Genomic DNA, 16,699 nt, shown 5'->3' with positions numbered 1-16,699 from the left:
GGATGGGGTGGCAGAGGAGCCTTTCAGGTTTGTTGGGGTGATTGTTTTAAGTAGGTGATTCCTTTTTCCTTATGCCGCTACTAGTTTTTCAAAGGCAACTGCGATTCGTGACTGTGGTTTGTGTCGTGACTGTGTAGCCATCTGACTTGTCTTGTCCCATGCAAGTCTTTTTAGCATTTAATGAAATAATCCCTTTATTTTTCAGAAGAATCATACACAGAGCATTTCAAATCCTCTGTCCTCATTTTGTACTGCTTTAATTTTACCAGGTTTCAGAAGGTCAAGAGATTTGTGTAATTGAAGCAATGAAAATGCAGAACAGTATGATTGCTGCTAAAACAGGCAAGGTAAGCTACCTTGGGGCACTTAAAACCATATGCAACTTGTCAAATAGGATAGAATTTAAAAAGCGAAAAAGGAGGATTCTGGTTGTTAAGGAATTAAGTCTGATTGTTGTAAGTCTGTCGAAGTGAGGTGTCTTTAATTTTTAACATTTGCATCTGCTGTGAATGCAGTTAAGTAGTCCCGAGCCTTAGATAGCACAGCAGGAAATAGTTTTACTGGCTTCAGAAATTTATACAACTCCTTTTCTCCTAAATGATTTGTTTTCTATGATGTTACAATGCCAAGTTTAATTGAAAGGTGTTGCAGACCGTTTTTCCAAATTCCATCTTTCCAGAGAGCAACTGAAGAAGAGAGATCTCTTTGCCAGTTAATTTATTAATGGCAAACAACTTCACATTAAAACCATACTCAGAACAAGGCACAGAAAGTGCTTTTGTAGGAAAATGAGAAAAAGAGTTACCCTGACTGCTAAATATGAAACCTCGATCCGCAAATGCATTAAGCTTTGCAAGGCTACGTGTGCATTGCGGTGTCTTGCTTCTAGGGGGATCAGTGTTGCAGCCCCTGAGCTGGGACTCTCCTCCTGCAGTGCAGGATGTACCAAAACCAGTGCTCTGGGCGGGGAACTGGTTCAGCTTCTATGACAAGGGCATGCCTTAAACCCCATCTGGTCTGGGGGCTTTCAGCCCCTAAATCAGGGCCTCAGAGCATCCCCGTGCCAAATCATAATTCACAGTCTGAAACCTCCACATGGGCCCCTGTTCCATCCCTTTCCAAGGGAGAGCAATCTGGATTATGTCTTCTATCTTGCATTTCCCAGCCTGTCCTAGCTCTTGTCTGCCCCTCTGCTGTCCCTGAAGCGCTGCCATTTTGCTATTAAAAATAACAGAACAGACCCCAAGGCAAGATCCCGTAGCCCAGGGGGAGGCAGCAAGGAGCCTGGGCTGCCCAGGGCAGGGACGAGGTTGGCCACTGGCAAGGTTTGCTGTTTGCTCAGATCTCCAGATGAGTCTCCATGCCAAGGACTGTTTGTGTGTTTACAAGAAAGGCTTATTTGGCACAGCTCTAAGATTGTCTCTGAGGCTGGGGCCTGGGACTTGCCTCTTCCAGTGCATCTCGTGCAAAATTGGGTCTCGAGAAAAAAAAATGCAGAGAGGGAGAATGTGCCTTCTCCTGTTGCTCTAACATTGCCACTTTATTATTTTATTTCATGCATTAATTCCTGTGTAATTTATTTTCTCACTTGATTAATGTTTGCCAGCATTTAGTTTTTCATCTTTGCTTCCTTTGTTTAACCTCTTACTGCTGCTCTTTGTGTCCACTATTTTTAACTAGTGAGCATTTGTAATGAAATGTCATTCCCACCCACCACTTGGATTTTACTTTAACCTGCCCTTTCCCACCCAGGTGTGCTGCAGCCTGGGGGCCTGTTCCTTAAAATCCTGCTTGCACTTCTCCAAATAATAAATATCTCCCACTTGCTCTGTACAGATGCCACGTAAGCCCCACGTTTGGCTTATTAAAGCCTTCAAAGTGGGATTTGAATGGTGCACAGGCCATTCCATGGGCCTGATGTGCACCTTACAATTGACAGCTCCATTTTAATAATAAACAAATTATTTGGTTCTTTTGAGTTTCAAGAATTTGAAAAATCTAAGTAAGTTTTGGGCTGTGTGGAAGCGAAGCTGCTAAACAAAATTCATCCCGTTCTGCAGTGCAAAGTCGTGGCTCCGAGTCCTAAAGGAACTTGGCCCCGTCACAGGAATGGGATGTTTGGTGCTGGCCGTTAGTCCACATTTTGATGCTTTGAAACCATGTTTTGAAACCCAGTTCATTTGTCTTCAGCTGGAAGACGTTCCCATTTTCATTCCTGGCCGAATTCCTTTTCTGCATCAAACCCCGTCTTCCTGTTTGTGACTGTGAGAAAAGTGGCTTGTTTGTTATCTACTTGGAGTTTACTCCAGTTGCAGGTGGTTTAGAAACGGGGGAAGGATGGAGAGGAGCTGGCGTCCCTCCCGTCTCCTACGGGTCAGCTGTGACCGGGTCGGGACGGGGAGCTGCCCCCCTGCATGTCAAAAATCACGGGGGAGTTTGAAACACTGGCCAGCTACCATATTTGCTCAACCTTGGCTTTGTAGAAAAAGAGAAGAAATAATATTTTTCACACTGCTTTCATGTCTTAAAAGACTGAGACTTGGGAACTGGGTAGGCTGCCTAGCTATTGATTTAGAAATAAAGCTCTTCTTTGTACATCTCCGGTGTCTCTGGCTGTGTACAGTGTCAGCTCCTTGTCTGGGGCAACACAGGGGATGTGCCTGCGCTGTGGAGCCAGACGTGCTCACGGCTCGTGTGGCTTCAGGCTGTCATGCTCAGAGTTGGGCAATAGTGGAGCCACAGCAGCCTGGTATTTTGGGTGTGCTGCAGGTTGCCTTTAGGAGGCCAAGGTAACATTTGGATGTCTAAACGGAGCTAAGTGCTGAACAAGGGTTGGGCATGTCAATGTGAGCTCTGAATTAATATTGCAATCAAACTGTAATGTACAGCTTCAAATATTTTCTGGAGCTCCATGTGCTGAAAGAGACTTCAAAGACTTTACAGCCTTTTATAAAGGAAATGGGGATTAGTATAAAATGTTTGTGTTTTGAAATTCAGGAATCTGCACATGGCTATATAATTCATCTACAGATGTAGTTGCATTTATTTGACAGCGGTAGCCCTTTGCCAAGTTCAGTTATGTTGAAGGATTCAAATTCAGATTTGAATCCATCTATGTCAGCTGTCTGGGGATTGAGGGAAAGCCACTTCCTGGCTGAAGTCCCAAAATTCAGTTATGCTTAAAATCTGTAATGCAAGAGGTACTGGAATATTTCTTGAAATGTCAAAGCGTGAGTGTTGAAGAGGCTGTTGTCTAAAAATTTAGTAGTTAATGAAGAGCAGTGCAAACAGGTAGAAGAAAGGTGCTTTTTTAGTTTTTAGAAGTGCTATCTTGATCTGATGTTCAGATAGTCAAGCACCTAAATAATAAGAAAACCAGCAAGTGGTAGGTGTTGGAAATGAATTGGTCACTGGAGGGGTGGTACAGTCTCCATGCTGAGAGATACTCAAAACTCAGCTGGACTCAGCGTTGGAGCTCAAGCTGGCAACGTCTCCAGGCCCTTCCAGCATAATGTGATACTCTATAGGCATTTCTTTAACCATGCTGTTGAGGAAGATTTGAAATGATTTCTGTTTCTGTACCGTAGGTGAAAGCTGTGCACTGCAAAGCTGGTGATACTGTTGGAGAAGGAGATCTGCTGGTAGAACTGGAATGAAAGGTTGCCTCCACATCGCTGAATTAGCTAAACCTTTATTATTTCCATCCATAAAGTAAAATTAAGGCAATTCAACACGGAAGATGGACAGTCCTATGTGCTGGATTTTATACAGTCATATTTATTGTATCATCAGTGGTTAAGGCAGCAAACACAGATGTTAAACCTTGGCAACAGATCCAAGATTTTTACTTCCAGAAATACTTGTACATAATCTTTGTAATTCTTTGATTTTTTTTTCCAGGATCAAATAAAATCAATAAAACACCATTTCTGCTTTAAAACAGGAAAAGCCTCTTTTAAAAAAAAACCCAAAAGCCCCTATCCGATTCATCTTCTCCATCATAGTATCACCGGTTTGAGGCCCCAGACAAACTGTACAAAATAGTTGGTAAGAGTGAAAAATTAAGCACTGGGTGGTTAAGCAAGCAGTTTTCCTACACTCTGTGTAAGCACTGAAAAAGTACTGCTGATGGCTTAAATTCTGCTCAGATTTTTTGTAATATTTTGAAGCCTTTGTATAGACTAGATTTAAATTACAGGTTAGATGTTTTATTTTGCTAGTGCAGACTTTCCCTGTGTATTTTCATTTACAGTTGTAAGGGAATTTTCTTCTTGTATTCAGACTCCATCCTCAAATTTTCCTCTCCTTTATCTTCTTTCTGTTGATCAGTGGATGCAAGTCCTTCCAGAAGGAGCTGCCCCATGGCCACCCCAGGGTGTTGCTAGGGGCACTCGCTGTCCCTCAGGCCAAGTCCCCTCCTGAACTCCTACAGGAAAGGGACACCCAAGTGTCTGATCTTTTGTTGTGCAGAGGCTCTTGCTAAAGCCTGCGTGAAGAACTAGGGCTGTTCGTAACACAGGACTATATCCTGCTGGAAGAGCTGCGTATCCAGTGTTGGGAAAACAGAGCACCTGGAGAGGAGGAAGATTTAAAAGACTTGAACAGAAGTGAGAGGGCTGGTGACTTGCTCAGAACAGGTAAGAGGATGTATTTTTCTTTTCCCCTCCTCATTCAGGAACTCAGTGCTGCAGGATGGTGAAGATACCAGAAGATTTTACTGGGTTCATAATGTTAGTGTGTGTGGTTCTCAGAGGCTCCTGCTTCCATTAATTGACTTCCCTCAGTAAGCCAGCACCTGCAGCTCACCAGAACAGCGACACCTGCACACTGTGAGCACCATCTTCTCTGTCCCCGTGCTGTTCCCTGGGTCCCCGCTGCTGCCCGCTCCTGGGCTGGGACACTGGGCTACTCCTGCCTCTGGGCTCTCCTACTGCAACTGTTTTTTTTTACATACCTCTGAGATGCTGTTCCTGCTGTGCCTTGACCACTGTCCCGGAGAGGAGGGGACCTGCTCTTATTTTCTTGTCTAGAATGTGCAGAGTCACACAACTTCCCAGAAAAACCCCTCTGGCTGGAGGTGCCTGGGCCATTTACTGGAAGGTGAAGGATGAAAACAGTCTGTGACGGGGCTGCTGACTCATGTTTGACCAGAATGGTTCATTCTGCTTGAAACTTTTGATTAAAGAGGCATTTTTTCATGTGATTGAGAAGCTGCCAACTAAATCACACAGCCAAGATGGAATAATGTAGTACAAGGATCTGCCTTTGTTAATTAGTTTAAAAAAACCCATCAAGATGAGGAAAGAGAGTGTTTGGGTAGTGCCTGCCCAAAAGGAAAGTGAATGCTTTTGGAGCTGGAGAAACTGAGGCAGACACCCTGCAGATTTTCCTACAAATCTCCTTAATGCCACCTTGCCATTCCAAAAGGGGCACAGCTCAGCTTCTGCAGGTTGCCCTAAACTGAAAAAAAAAGTAGTGTGGTAAAGAGAAACGTGACTATTCTACTTTAAAACTACTTAATTTGCCTCCTGCAGCAACCCAAGCTTTCTGTCTGTTTTTCTGAATGAGAGGTGGCAGTGCCTGTTACTGGTCAGTTTATGCAGATTCCTTACCCTGGATCTCTAGGCTGATCCGTGCCCCAGATCTCCTCAGGCCTCACGGCGCTACTGACAATGAAGCAAAAGTACAATATTGTTCTTAATGGCATCCTCAAGACATTGAATTGTACTTTGGCTCACTGCATGGCTTACGTTCCCCGCTCACATCCCTTTGGCAGCTTTGTATACTGTACAATCTATATGTACCAAACACTGCATTTGAAAGAAAATATAAGGCACAGCAACATAACAGAAAGCGACAATTTTCCCAGATTGTACAGAAACCAGCACAGTTGGTTGGGTCAGGGGGGACAATAGTCTTCTTTACTTTTTTTTCCAGTTTAATGTTGCAATAATCATACTCCTGATCCTTTGGATATTTTTTTTATAATGTATATAAAAAAATCTTTCCCTCGATAAGAAATTCAGTTTGCATATAGTTTCAAGTTCTGCATCATGCTTGAGTAAAAGCCACCTTGATGGTAAGTGCTCACAACAGCTGCAGCTGCTGTAGTGTGGTGGGCAGCTGATACCAGGTTTGCTTTTCCTGGTCCCCAATACCAACCCCTATTCCCCAACCCCACAGTCACTCAGTGAACTGAGGTGGTACCTGAAGTGCTTAGAAAGCTAAATTAAAATTATAATTTTAAATGTAATTTTCTTATACTTTTTAAATACTTCTTCACAGTACCTTATAAAACTAAATATGTTTTTAAAATACTCTTTTCCAGCTCAGGAAAACAACAGAAAATAAGAATAGTCTTTAAATTTTATCTATTTCTCCAGCAATTTAATATGTCTTGAAGCGCGTAATATCTAGATGTCATCTCTCCCCATCTACATTCAGTAATCTACTAAAAACCATTACAAGTCAATATTATATGTGAGTTGTGCTTTACTCTGTTTGCAGACATGAATTTTTTTACTCTGTTTCAGCTGTTAGTGCAACAGTATCATCATTATTCCAGCCACCTTGGAGAACTACACAAGAAAATTTGTCAAGTCAGGTAAAAAAAAATGAAATTAGTCTGTTCCTCTGCTTTTCAGTGACCTCAGTCATGCACTGAGGCAAAGGGGGGAAATGGAGAAAAATAACTGGACCTCAAAACAGATGTGCACAGATACAGTGATTTTACACTTCATGCAAACCTGGTGACTGGCAGCAGGTTAGCGTGGATGAGGAGGACACTGACTGGGGATGAGTCCCCACCTCTGGGCCTACAAGACTTGAACAGTAGTGCCAAGGCGCCTGGGTTGGGAAGGTTACAAGAGATCCTGTATTAATAGAAAGGTATTACAACTTTCCTGGCAGGGTTACTCGTCGACATGGGCTTAGTACTACATCTTCGGCCGGGCTGTGTTACCTCCCATTTCTAATCCCGGCTTTCACGTAGGACGTAGGAGAGGCCATGTTTCCCGGAGGAGTCGTAACTGTCATGGTAGGGAAGGCTGACCCACTCGGGTGGGTACGTCGTTGTGCTGTACACGAAGCACTCCATGACACCCTCACCCGCGCCGCCCTTCCCTTCCCACTCCACCACCTCGATTCTCATCAGGGTACGCTGGTACATGTCTGGGCAGCCTTCAAACTCATCCAGGAACTGCAGCATCTGGTCGTCAACCGTGTAAATCTCCCCAGCAATGTGGTGTCCTGTCCCCGGGATGTTCAGCATGTAAGGAATGTTGTATTTTCCTGCTATCACCAGTGGGTACTTCTCCGCCGTGCGGCCCCTTCCTTGGAATTTCGCTAGCCCCTTGGCCGTGTTGATCATGTGCTTGTAGTTGGGTTGGCCCTTCTTCAGCGTGCCGTAGACGAAGACACGAGCCATCGTACCTGCAAAAGCAACTGAAAGACAAAGATGTACGTTACCCATGTGGCTGCTTTGGCCAACGCTTTGGAGATCTGCACCCACGCCAAGATGCGTTGTACATGCAAGACTTCAGGCATGTACAAAAGTGGTATTTAGTCCTAAACCTCATTTAAATATCTTATTAAATTCCACTATCTCTTTAAAGTTTTCAGTCAAAAACTGTAACAGTGAAAAACAGGCACCAGGAGAAAGTCACCCTTGCCGTTCTTTGCTATTTCTCTAAGGAATCCCCAACATCAGCCAATGCATCCATGAGCCTTCTCTCTCACCATTATGGGACTCATCTCAGTGATGGAAACAAGCTCCACTTAGCATATGCTTTATGAGGAAAAAAAAAAAGTCATGGTTCGGTTCAGCTAAGTAGACACCTTCCTATGCTGCTCCACTGCATTTATGGTTTAACTAGCCCAGGCCCAGGCCAAACCTGGTCATGAAAACTTGCAGGGGTGAAGCAACAGTCAGTTTGTTTTCCCATGTTGGGGTGGGGTGTTGATTTTTAAAGCCTGCACTGATGGACTTGCTCACATGCTACCCGGGCCACCTGGCAGTGCCACCTCAGGCTTCCCCTGGGGAAGCGCCTGCTTCCCTCTGTCTTCTGCTCAGACTCTCCTTTCACCATAGCAGCACTCAGTATTTGAGAAACAACATTTTGTTCGGTAAAGAAGAGCCTGGTCAGAGTTAGAAGTTTGGATGTCTTCTTGTTTCATGGTAAGATCACCTGAAAGCAAATTAACATGTTCAAACTTTGGGTCATGCTGTGTTGCAGTTGTATGCATTTGATGGTATTTTTTCAAACAGTAACACCAGCTTGGTCACAGCCTTAAAAAAAAAAAAAAAAGAAAAAAAGAAAAAAGGAAAAGAAGAGCAAGCAGCACAGTGCTTGTAGCTGCATCAGGCTAGCTATGTACAAACTGGGACACCATCAAGGCGAACAGAGGACCTGTCTGTCACGAAGAGGGATGAAAAGGCTTTCAGGCCAGAGCTTACAAGCACAATGAGGCACGGCAGCACAGCAGCGGGGCAAGTTTACCCCGGCACTGAGTCACTTCATGGACAGGCTGAAGGACTTTCAGTAAACCCAGTGCTGAAGTCCTACTTGCTGGCTGACTGACAAATGCTGAAGATCAAGAGCTGTGGCTCCGGGGAGAGAAGCGGGGTAGCCTGTGGCAACCACATCCCAAGTGAGCGGGTGACACATCTAAAAGGACACGTCTGTCCTGCTCCTTCTGGGGAGGGAGGATAATGATGACTCCCCTCAGTGCTGCTGATAAATCTTAGGTGACAAACCTAATTTACAGAGCTGGTAAGGCCCGACACTGTGGTGTTCACAGGCACCTTCACCCTTGCTGTCCAAGAGAGCTGTTCCATTTATTTACCTTGGGGATGGGCTGGGAGGGGGATGTGGTTATTTCAGGCCTAACAAAACTGGAAGTTAGGGCTGCTGGCTCCCTTTCCCCATACAGATACGCCAAAGAGCAGAGCCATCTGAAGCAACTGATCTGCACGTGTGCTAGCCCTCTCTTGAAAACAGATGCTGAACGATGTTGTTCAGTATTTGTTTGTGAGCACGAACCACTCAAGATCGGCTTAAATGGGATAAAAGGCTGTCTTTACTGAAAGGTTTAAAAAAAAAAAAAAAAAAAAAGTACCTTCATAGTTCCTGGGTTATTTTTTCATGCTGTGCCCTGTTCATCTCCCATCATTTCTGTAAGGCAGAAACAGTTCTTGCACTATTTGATCGTTTCCCACGTTTTGCCCTTGGACATGGGCTGGGCAGAACCTGTCTCTCCATCGCCCAACCCAAAGCCATTGGGCAGCTACTCCAACACTAGACACCAAACATCTGAGGAGCACATGCAGTTCTTTTTAGAAAGAGTGTCATTAAACAATGTATTTAAAGTTTGAAACGGCTTTAAAAACAGACTGGAAGTAGAAACTTAATCTATTTTCTGCCGCTTATTCTTATTTTAGTAAACCGTTAGAGAGGGTGGGTTATCAAAGGGGTACATTGCTGGCCAAGAAGAGTGTCATTTAAAATGCTCAGTAGCAAACCACTTTCCCCCTTGGTAAGTAAACAGTTTTTCTTTGTAACAGAATACAGTTTTCCCAGCAAAAATGGTATGTGCCTGGATATACTGGCAAACAGCTTTCTCTTAAGGAAAAAAGACAGTGCTGATTTTTTTTCCCCCTGTATTTTATCAGATACACTTCGGTGTAATTTATCCTTCATGACATAAATGAGTTTTTGTTTTTTTTTTTGGATGCAGCTCATTCCCTCACAATAAAAAGAACATTAATATTCAGTCGGTCTGACTCCCTTTTATAAGAAAAATCATTACCTTTCAGATTGTGTTTTGAATAACAAACATAGATCCTTCAGGAAGAAACTTGTCGCAGTGGGGCTTGAGAAAGGATCAGAGTTAAGCACTGAAACATGCAATTAATTCCCATTAGAGGATTAGAGCACTCGTGTTCACTTTGAATCAGAAAAATGAATGGTGAATTAAGTTGTTCACAACCAAGAGGTTACTTGTCAGAGTTAATAAGTTAAAAAATAAAAAGGGAAACCTAAAACGCACATAAAAAGCTTGACAGCAAGTGGTGCCATCTGTAAGAAAAAGATACGCTTTGTTTCCATTAAACAAAAGCTCTGTCCGTACTGTACAGCTGGTAATAAACATCCAAAAAGTTTGCAGGGAAGAGCGTTGCCTGTCTGAAATCAGTGCATTTCTGATGGGGCCACAACCCGCTATTCAGAACTGTTACTGATTTAAAGAAACAAATCCCTCATCCTAGTGCAGGGCCCACAAAATTCAACTACTACAACAACAAAAGAACTTGCTAAGCCAGCTTAGAGTTAGTGTTTCTAATTTAGGATTTGAGTAGATGGATTCAGCAGGTTGCATGAACAGAGATGGGGTGGGAACCTGAAGTTTCAACTATAGTTTGTGTAGAGCTGTGAAGCTGCTGTGCTGGCAGAGTGATGGATTTGCCTGCAGGCAGCGACTGAGCTCCCCATGACCCCTCTGGTGTCCACCATGGCCCTAAGGCTCATGTAGGATAAGCTGTGCGCTACTACCTCTCCTTCCCTTAGAAAAACCATAAAACTCAAAGCCAAGCCCAGCCATAGAGTGATTGAAATAAACTTGGCATTTTCTGAGGGTCACTCAATATAAATAAGATGTATACAATTTTCTGTGCAATAAATCCGGTCTCCTGTGCAGCGTGCGTTGGGGTGCAGACAAGCTGTTTGGTGTATCAGCATCATTTCTAGGACTAGCGTATTGGTGGCTTTCGAAACATTTTTAGCCACCTTGTGGCAGGAGAGTAAAGAACAGATTTTATTTGAGGGTCATTTCACAGACTTCCAATAAGCAGCTGAAAGGAGTTAAGAGACAGTATCCCCTCGCTGAATCGCCAACAAGTTGCCTTTTCTCAATTAATCCAGTTTGACACTTCTTACCTACACTAAACCCCTAAGAGGAAAAGAAAACCCACCAAAACCAAACAATCCTCACCCCAGACTCTACACTGAGTATTAGCTTCCAGGACAAAACAAACCCATTCAGAAGGTATTTCATGAAATATTCATGCCAGAATCATTAAAAATTAACGGCATGGGGAAATATGCGTGAAATCTGTATGTCATCTCTTCAAACTATTTATTTTAGCTATGAAGGATGACCTGCTGAACCACTTGTGGGATCAATTACTAGTTGCTTCATTACGTGAGCTGCAAAGACCAGAAAATAAAGTCACTATTTCAGGATCACAAAAGTAGAAGATGCTGTTGGGTGAAAATAAAAGCATCTCATAATCAGCACTGGCCAGGGCCCTGGGCTGCTGCTCAGTCTTAGTGCTGGTAGACCTTCATCACCCTATTCACATCTGCCCATACCTACCGATAGAGTTTCTGCTCAGGGCTTTAGTTTTCTCTTTCAGGGACCAACAGCTTCAGTGTGGTGAGAGGGATGGGTGGCCACGGGGCCAGTCGCTGGCTCAGCCAACACGCACTCGCAGATGGAAGCTGAACTGCCATGATCAGGCTCTTTGCTCCCAGGTTGTGCCCCAAACAAGCCCTTGCTTCTCAAGCAGCAGCAGCTTCAACAAAAAACATCCTTTCACTATGATTCAGACAATTAGTGAATCCTACCAGCTTATTTCAAAAATAAAATAAATAGATCAGCTCCATGGCTGGATTGTGGTAGTTTTGGGTTTTATTTTGTTGGAACTTTTTTCTCGCAACTCAGAAAGTATCAATTTCTCTCCCTACATACAGTAACGTTATTTTCCCTTGAGAAAAATTCTATGTTGGCTCAGTGACCAGATATAGTTACACATTAATTCTTCAGAAGTTTCTTAAAACTGTAGGAAACAGGTGAAAAAACAAAATGCCTTGAACTTTAAACTTGAGCCCAGTCTGTTTAAATGAAGCAAGTTTTAAGGTCACTCTTCACTCAATGCTAACTTTCAAGAAGGACTAACATGCCAGAGAGGACTCCTGGGACTGCATCCTGTTGGGTCCTTTGATGCTTTCATTTTGTTGCTTGCTATTTTCTTTATAGCACAGACAAGGGCTTCCTGCCCGGGCCGACCTCTTTCCAACCTTGCTGAATACCTCGGAAAAAGTTTATGGCAAGGCACCTTTCTTACATTAACCACAGAGGCACCAGTGAACCAGTGGCTTCTTTGAAATCAAGAGGTTAGGGTCTCCTCGCAGCAGTCGTCCACTCAGAAACTGGGAGCTGCTGGTTTGTGAAAACAAACAAGAGTATTGGAGTAACCAGTGCCACACTGGATGCTACTGGGCACTACCTGAAATGCCACTTAACCTACTTTGCAGATACTTTTCATTTCACCCTTGGATAGTTTACATCCCCAAACCAACAAATACGCCTGTGCTTAAGCTAGAGTATCTTGAAGTATCTGCCTTCCCTTTAGACAAACATCAATCACAGCGCTGCTTACATGCCTCGCACCCATTCAGCATCACAGCAAACATCTGCCTTCTGTCTGAAACCATTTCAAATAACTTTCAAGTTTACTACATAAAGGAGAAAGGAGGGGATTGGCAGCAAATTAGGAGGACAAGAAAAAGATGAAAAAAATGGAAAGTCAATGGATGTGGACAAATTGAGTGGGGGCGAAAAAACAGTTGTCCCCACAAGAGAACAGTATATCAATATTATGAAGTATTGACTGTTGTGTCCTAATATTAAGTAACAATATTAAAATATTATTGTATGAGCCTCAGAATATTATATCAAGTTCTTGTTACCACAATTCAGAAACTTGTGGACTACAGAAGTAGCTAGAACAAGCTCAGGGCAGAGCACTGAGGAAAGGAGTCCAGGACTGTTATTTTGGGGCACAGACTGAACAAGCAGCGGCAGTTTAGCTTAACCAGGAGCTGACAAGATGAGGCATAATCACCTACAAACACAGGTGAAGGTCTTACAGAAGAGACAACTGGCTTTCCATGTACATGATCCTGAGGGTCTCTTCCAACTGAAATGATTCTATGAACACACAGCTGGGCAAAATCTCTGCATAGAATAATTAAGGTGGATAGGAATGGCATTAACTTTAAATGCCAGATGGCTGTTACAGGAAAAAAGTAGCAAACAACTTTTGATAGGGCAGCTCTGCTATGCCAGCCGTGCTCCCTGTACCGTTTTGAATACTACCGTGAATTTGAAGTGGTTTCCATCATTAAGATGCGGAGCACAACCCAGGGTTTCAGACGGCCGACATCCTGAAGCTCAGGACACAGCCTGCAGCTTGGACGGGTTCCCTGCAAGGTCAGCACACTGATTTACATGCCAATACCCGGAGCGGTCAGTTTGCTGTTTTGGACCGAGAAGAGCATCCCGTCCTGTGAAACACGACAAACACTTTGAGTACCTAGGCATGGGAACATATTTTTCTACACTGAAAAGATGGTGAGAGAGAGAAGGGGAAGAGAGAAAAGATGGGGTCTGTGCAAGATCGTGAGGTGCCTTTCCACAAGGGAAACAGGGAAATGTGCCATGGGAAGTTTAGGTTGGACATTAGGAAAAGGTTCTTCCCCCAAAGGGTGGTGCAGCACTGGAACAGGCTCCCCAAGGAGGTGTCACGGCCCCAAGCCTGTGTTCAAGTGTTCAAGAAGAGACTGGACAACGCCCTCAGACACATGGTATGAACTGTGAGGTTGTCCTGTGCAGGGGCAGGAGTTGGACTTGATGATCTTTGTGGTCCCTTCCAACTCATTGCATTCTATGATTTCTATGACTGGCCACACAACGACGCTCTGTAAGGAGGGGAGAGGTGTCCAGGTCATGGCACAGCACTGGCCCTTCATCCCTCTGGAGTGTGACTGAGCCTGGAAAGGAGATGTTAAATAAAACCCCATCATTCTGCAATGGGAACCTCCCCTGGCAGGAGCCTGTGGCAGACATTCAGCTAACAAAATGTTCTCCGCTAAATGAACCAAACAGAAAATCCAGGTATAAATCTGGGAATGGTGTCACATAACACCACACTATTTTTCTTCCAGAAACCACTTACCTACCCCGGTGTGGACCAGCTACAGAAACACAAACCTTTGGCCAACGTGGCAGAAATGAAGCATCAGAAAACCCCAACAGACTTTTTCTTTTTTTTTCAGCCTGCAATTCCTTGGGGAACTACAGGCTGCTTTTAAGAGCCAAGGAAAGGTAATTTATACACATTCACAACATCCACATATACATACAAGGATTTTTCTACACAGAGCCATGCTTTACTTGTGAAGTGTTAGTGGCCCACAGAAAAGGAGAAAGGAAGATTAAAACCAGCTGTAGTGGAGGAACCACCAGATTTAAACATAAACAATATTTTAAATACTCCACCAGGAAGGTTAGAGACAGCGTGGGGTAATGGCCAACACATTCACTCATACAAATTTTCTGAGGCTCAGTAGGAATAGTGGAAAATAAGATATATCTGTACTCATAGAAGACATACAAACATGAATGCTTTTTTATTTGTACGTATGCAACCAGGTAGTAATGGAAGTAGAAGAGGCCCTTCTTGACATTTGGAGGATCACAGCTGAGGTTACTAAGGGTGCACAAAAGGAAAAAATTGAGTATTCGTATAACAATAAAGGAGAATTGTAGAATCACTTGTTTGCTGCTACAGCTCTGAAGCAAGTAAGTCGAACTGCTGCTCTGGAGATAGTCATTGGACAAACAGTAGAGAATATGAAAAGATGAAAAAATTTCAACACATCTTGTTTCTGTGATACACATAAATATTTTCCTTCCACTTAATTTATTCAGGTCAAGTTTTATTTTAAGCTAAGAAACTGATTATGTTTTTTTTTGAGGGGTGTGTGTTCCACTTGTGTTTTAAAGAAGGAAGGCTTGTACCATCCTTTCAGTATATGAATCAAATTTGTGGAAAAGCATGATATTTAGCATGTGACATACTGGTAACAAACCAAATCAGCTCAACAAGCTGCCCAGGTAAGTGGCTGAGTCACCATCCTTGGAGGTGTTTAAAAGACACATAGATGTGGCACCTAGGGACATGGTTTAGTGGTGGACTTGGCGGTGTTAACGGTTGGACTCCATGGTTTCAGGGGTATTTTCCAACCTAAATGATTCTATGAATCTATTCTATTTTCTATTCTATTCTATTCTATTCTATTCTATTCTATTCTATTCTATTCTATTCTATTCTATTCTATTCTAATTCACTAACTGCAGTTATTTTATTTGCTTAATTAATTAAACGTGCATGCAAGTCTTACTTTGATAAGCTATGCAGGTAGTTTTATTAAATAAAAAGACTTTTTAAGTGAATTTCAGCTCTCAGCTCAATACAAGTCAAAAATAAAAACTCGATCCATATCTCAGCAGCAAATCTCTTCCACCATTTTCTACTATAATAAAAGGTAAGCAAATGCAAACCAAAACAGAACACCAAATCAGAACTACAAAGAACTCTGAGCAGATGTATATAATTATTTCAGTCCCATTGAGGCATATCACTTCTGTTTAGAAATTAGTATTGTGTTTACTATAGAAAACAAAAAAAAGTCACAGATCATCATTAAAAGAAAAATGAGTTATTTTGACTGTCCTGGTCTTGATTTTTGTTCTGCAAGAAAGACTTGCAAAGTCCTCCAGTGAAATCTGAAATATACCTCACCTTCTTCTTCATCAACGGGAAAGCACCCTTATCTCAAAGTAAATGCATTTACTGGCCTGCTATCTTCTACACAGAAGAAACAAATATGTATTCTGGGGGCATCCAAAAAAGCTGAAATGGCACTCAGCAAGGCACTGGAATAACTGCTTTCAGACTCAGAAGACACACTGACCAGAATCTGAAATATCTTCCTGCCTAGTAGAGTCAAAAATAAGCAAGAAGACAAGAAATTCCTGATTAGTTGGAGTCCTATAAGGATGTGCTGAATTAAATGTTTACTTTCGGGTAAGGAGTAGTTTGGTCTCTGATGCAGAAACAAGTTTTGTAGTCTGATGCAAAATTTAACACAGGCCTATATTTACTGAAGAACAAGGAAAAACAGATACACAAGCCCTTAAATCTCCTTGAACCACAAGAGGCTTACAAGAAATATTGATGGAAATAAATAATTCCATAGCTCTACTTAGATTGACACTTCCAATTAAGAAAAAAAAAAGCTATTCTAGTTTTATGATGGCACGTAGAATTCACACTAAGTGAAGGTCTCCTTGATGGTGTCCAGGATCCCTGAAAGGAACCTTAATGCAAAGCATCTTAAACCAGAGGTCTGGCTGTAATAGGAAAACATTATATGATATTCATCTGAATTATACAGACGTTTATATGAGACAGAATTATTTACAAATAAATATTTATATCAATGAAAATAGCTTTGTACGTGCTCTGCAGCCTCTTTTCAGTGACCTTTGAGAAGAAATTTCTGTTACTAACTTGATAAAGGAAGAAGAATCAAGTAATGGAGGTAAATGAGAAGGGGAATAATATGCAATGTGGTTCTGAATGCAAAAAAGCCAGACTAATGTCATTAAAACCACCTCCTTTGACAAGGATAATGCAATAGACTTGGAGTCAAGTAAAATATTTAATATGAAGTGAAAAATACTTCCAGACCAAGTCATAGGGAAGAACTGTATATTGATAAGGATTTAAAGTAAGATCATAATGGACTATATGAAAATAAGGGGTAATAATCACAGACAGAAGTTACCCATCATA

The 16,699-nt window shown here is 42.5% G+C and overlaps 2 protein-coding genes across 4 annotated transcripts in view; one reads left to right on the top strand and one right to left on the bottom strand.

The window, feature by feature from the left end:
• PCCA (propionyl-CoA carboxylase subunit alpha) overlaps positions 1-6,091 on the top strand; it is a 287,256-nt gene extending 281,165 nt beyond the window's left edge. The window contains exons 23-24 of the mRNA XM_082058341.1: positions 270-347; positions 3,588-6,091. Coding sequence (XP_081914467.1) covers positions 270-347; positions 3,588-3,656 — 147 coding nt within the window. The 3' untranslated portion in view covers positions 3,657-6,091. The remainder of the gene's footprint in view (positions 1-269; positions 348-3,587) is intronic.
• Positions 3,759-16,699, bottom strand: part of GGACT (gamma-glutamylamine cyclotransferase) — a 37,251-nt gene continuing 24,310 nt past the window's right edge. For all 3 annotated transcript variants that reach the window (XM_082058353.1, XM_082058354.1, XM_082058352.1), the window contains exon 2: positions 3,759-7,443. In XM_082058353.1, coding sequence (XP_081914479.1) covers positions 6,971-7,426 — 456 coding nt within the window. In that variant the 5' untranslated portion in view covers positions 7,427-7,443 and the 3' untranslated portion in view covers positions 3,759-6,970. The remainder of the gene's footprint in view (positions 7,444-16,699) is intronic.

The sequence above is a fragment of the Streptopelia decaocto genome (assembly GCF_964273445.1).
Source record: "Streptopelia decaocto genome assembly, chromosome: 1".
Taxonomy (NCBI): Eukaryota; Metazoa; Chordata; class Aves; order Columbiformes; family Columbidae; genus Streptopelia; species Streptopelia decaocto.
Note: the sequence above shows the minus strand (reverse complement) of the source record. Positions and strands in the feature narration are given on the sequence as shown.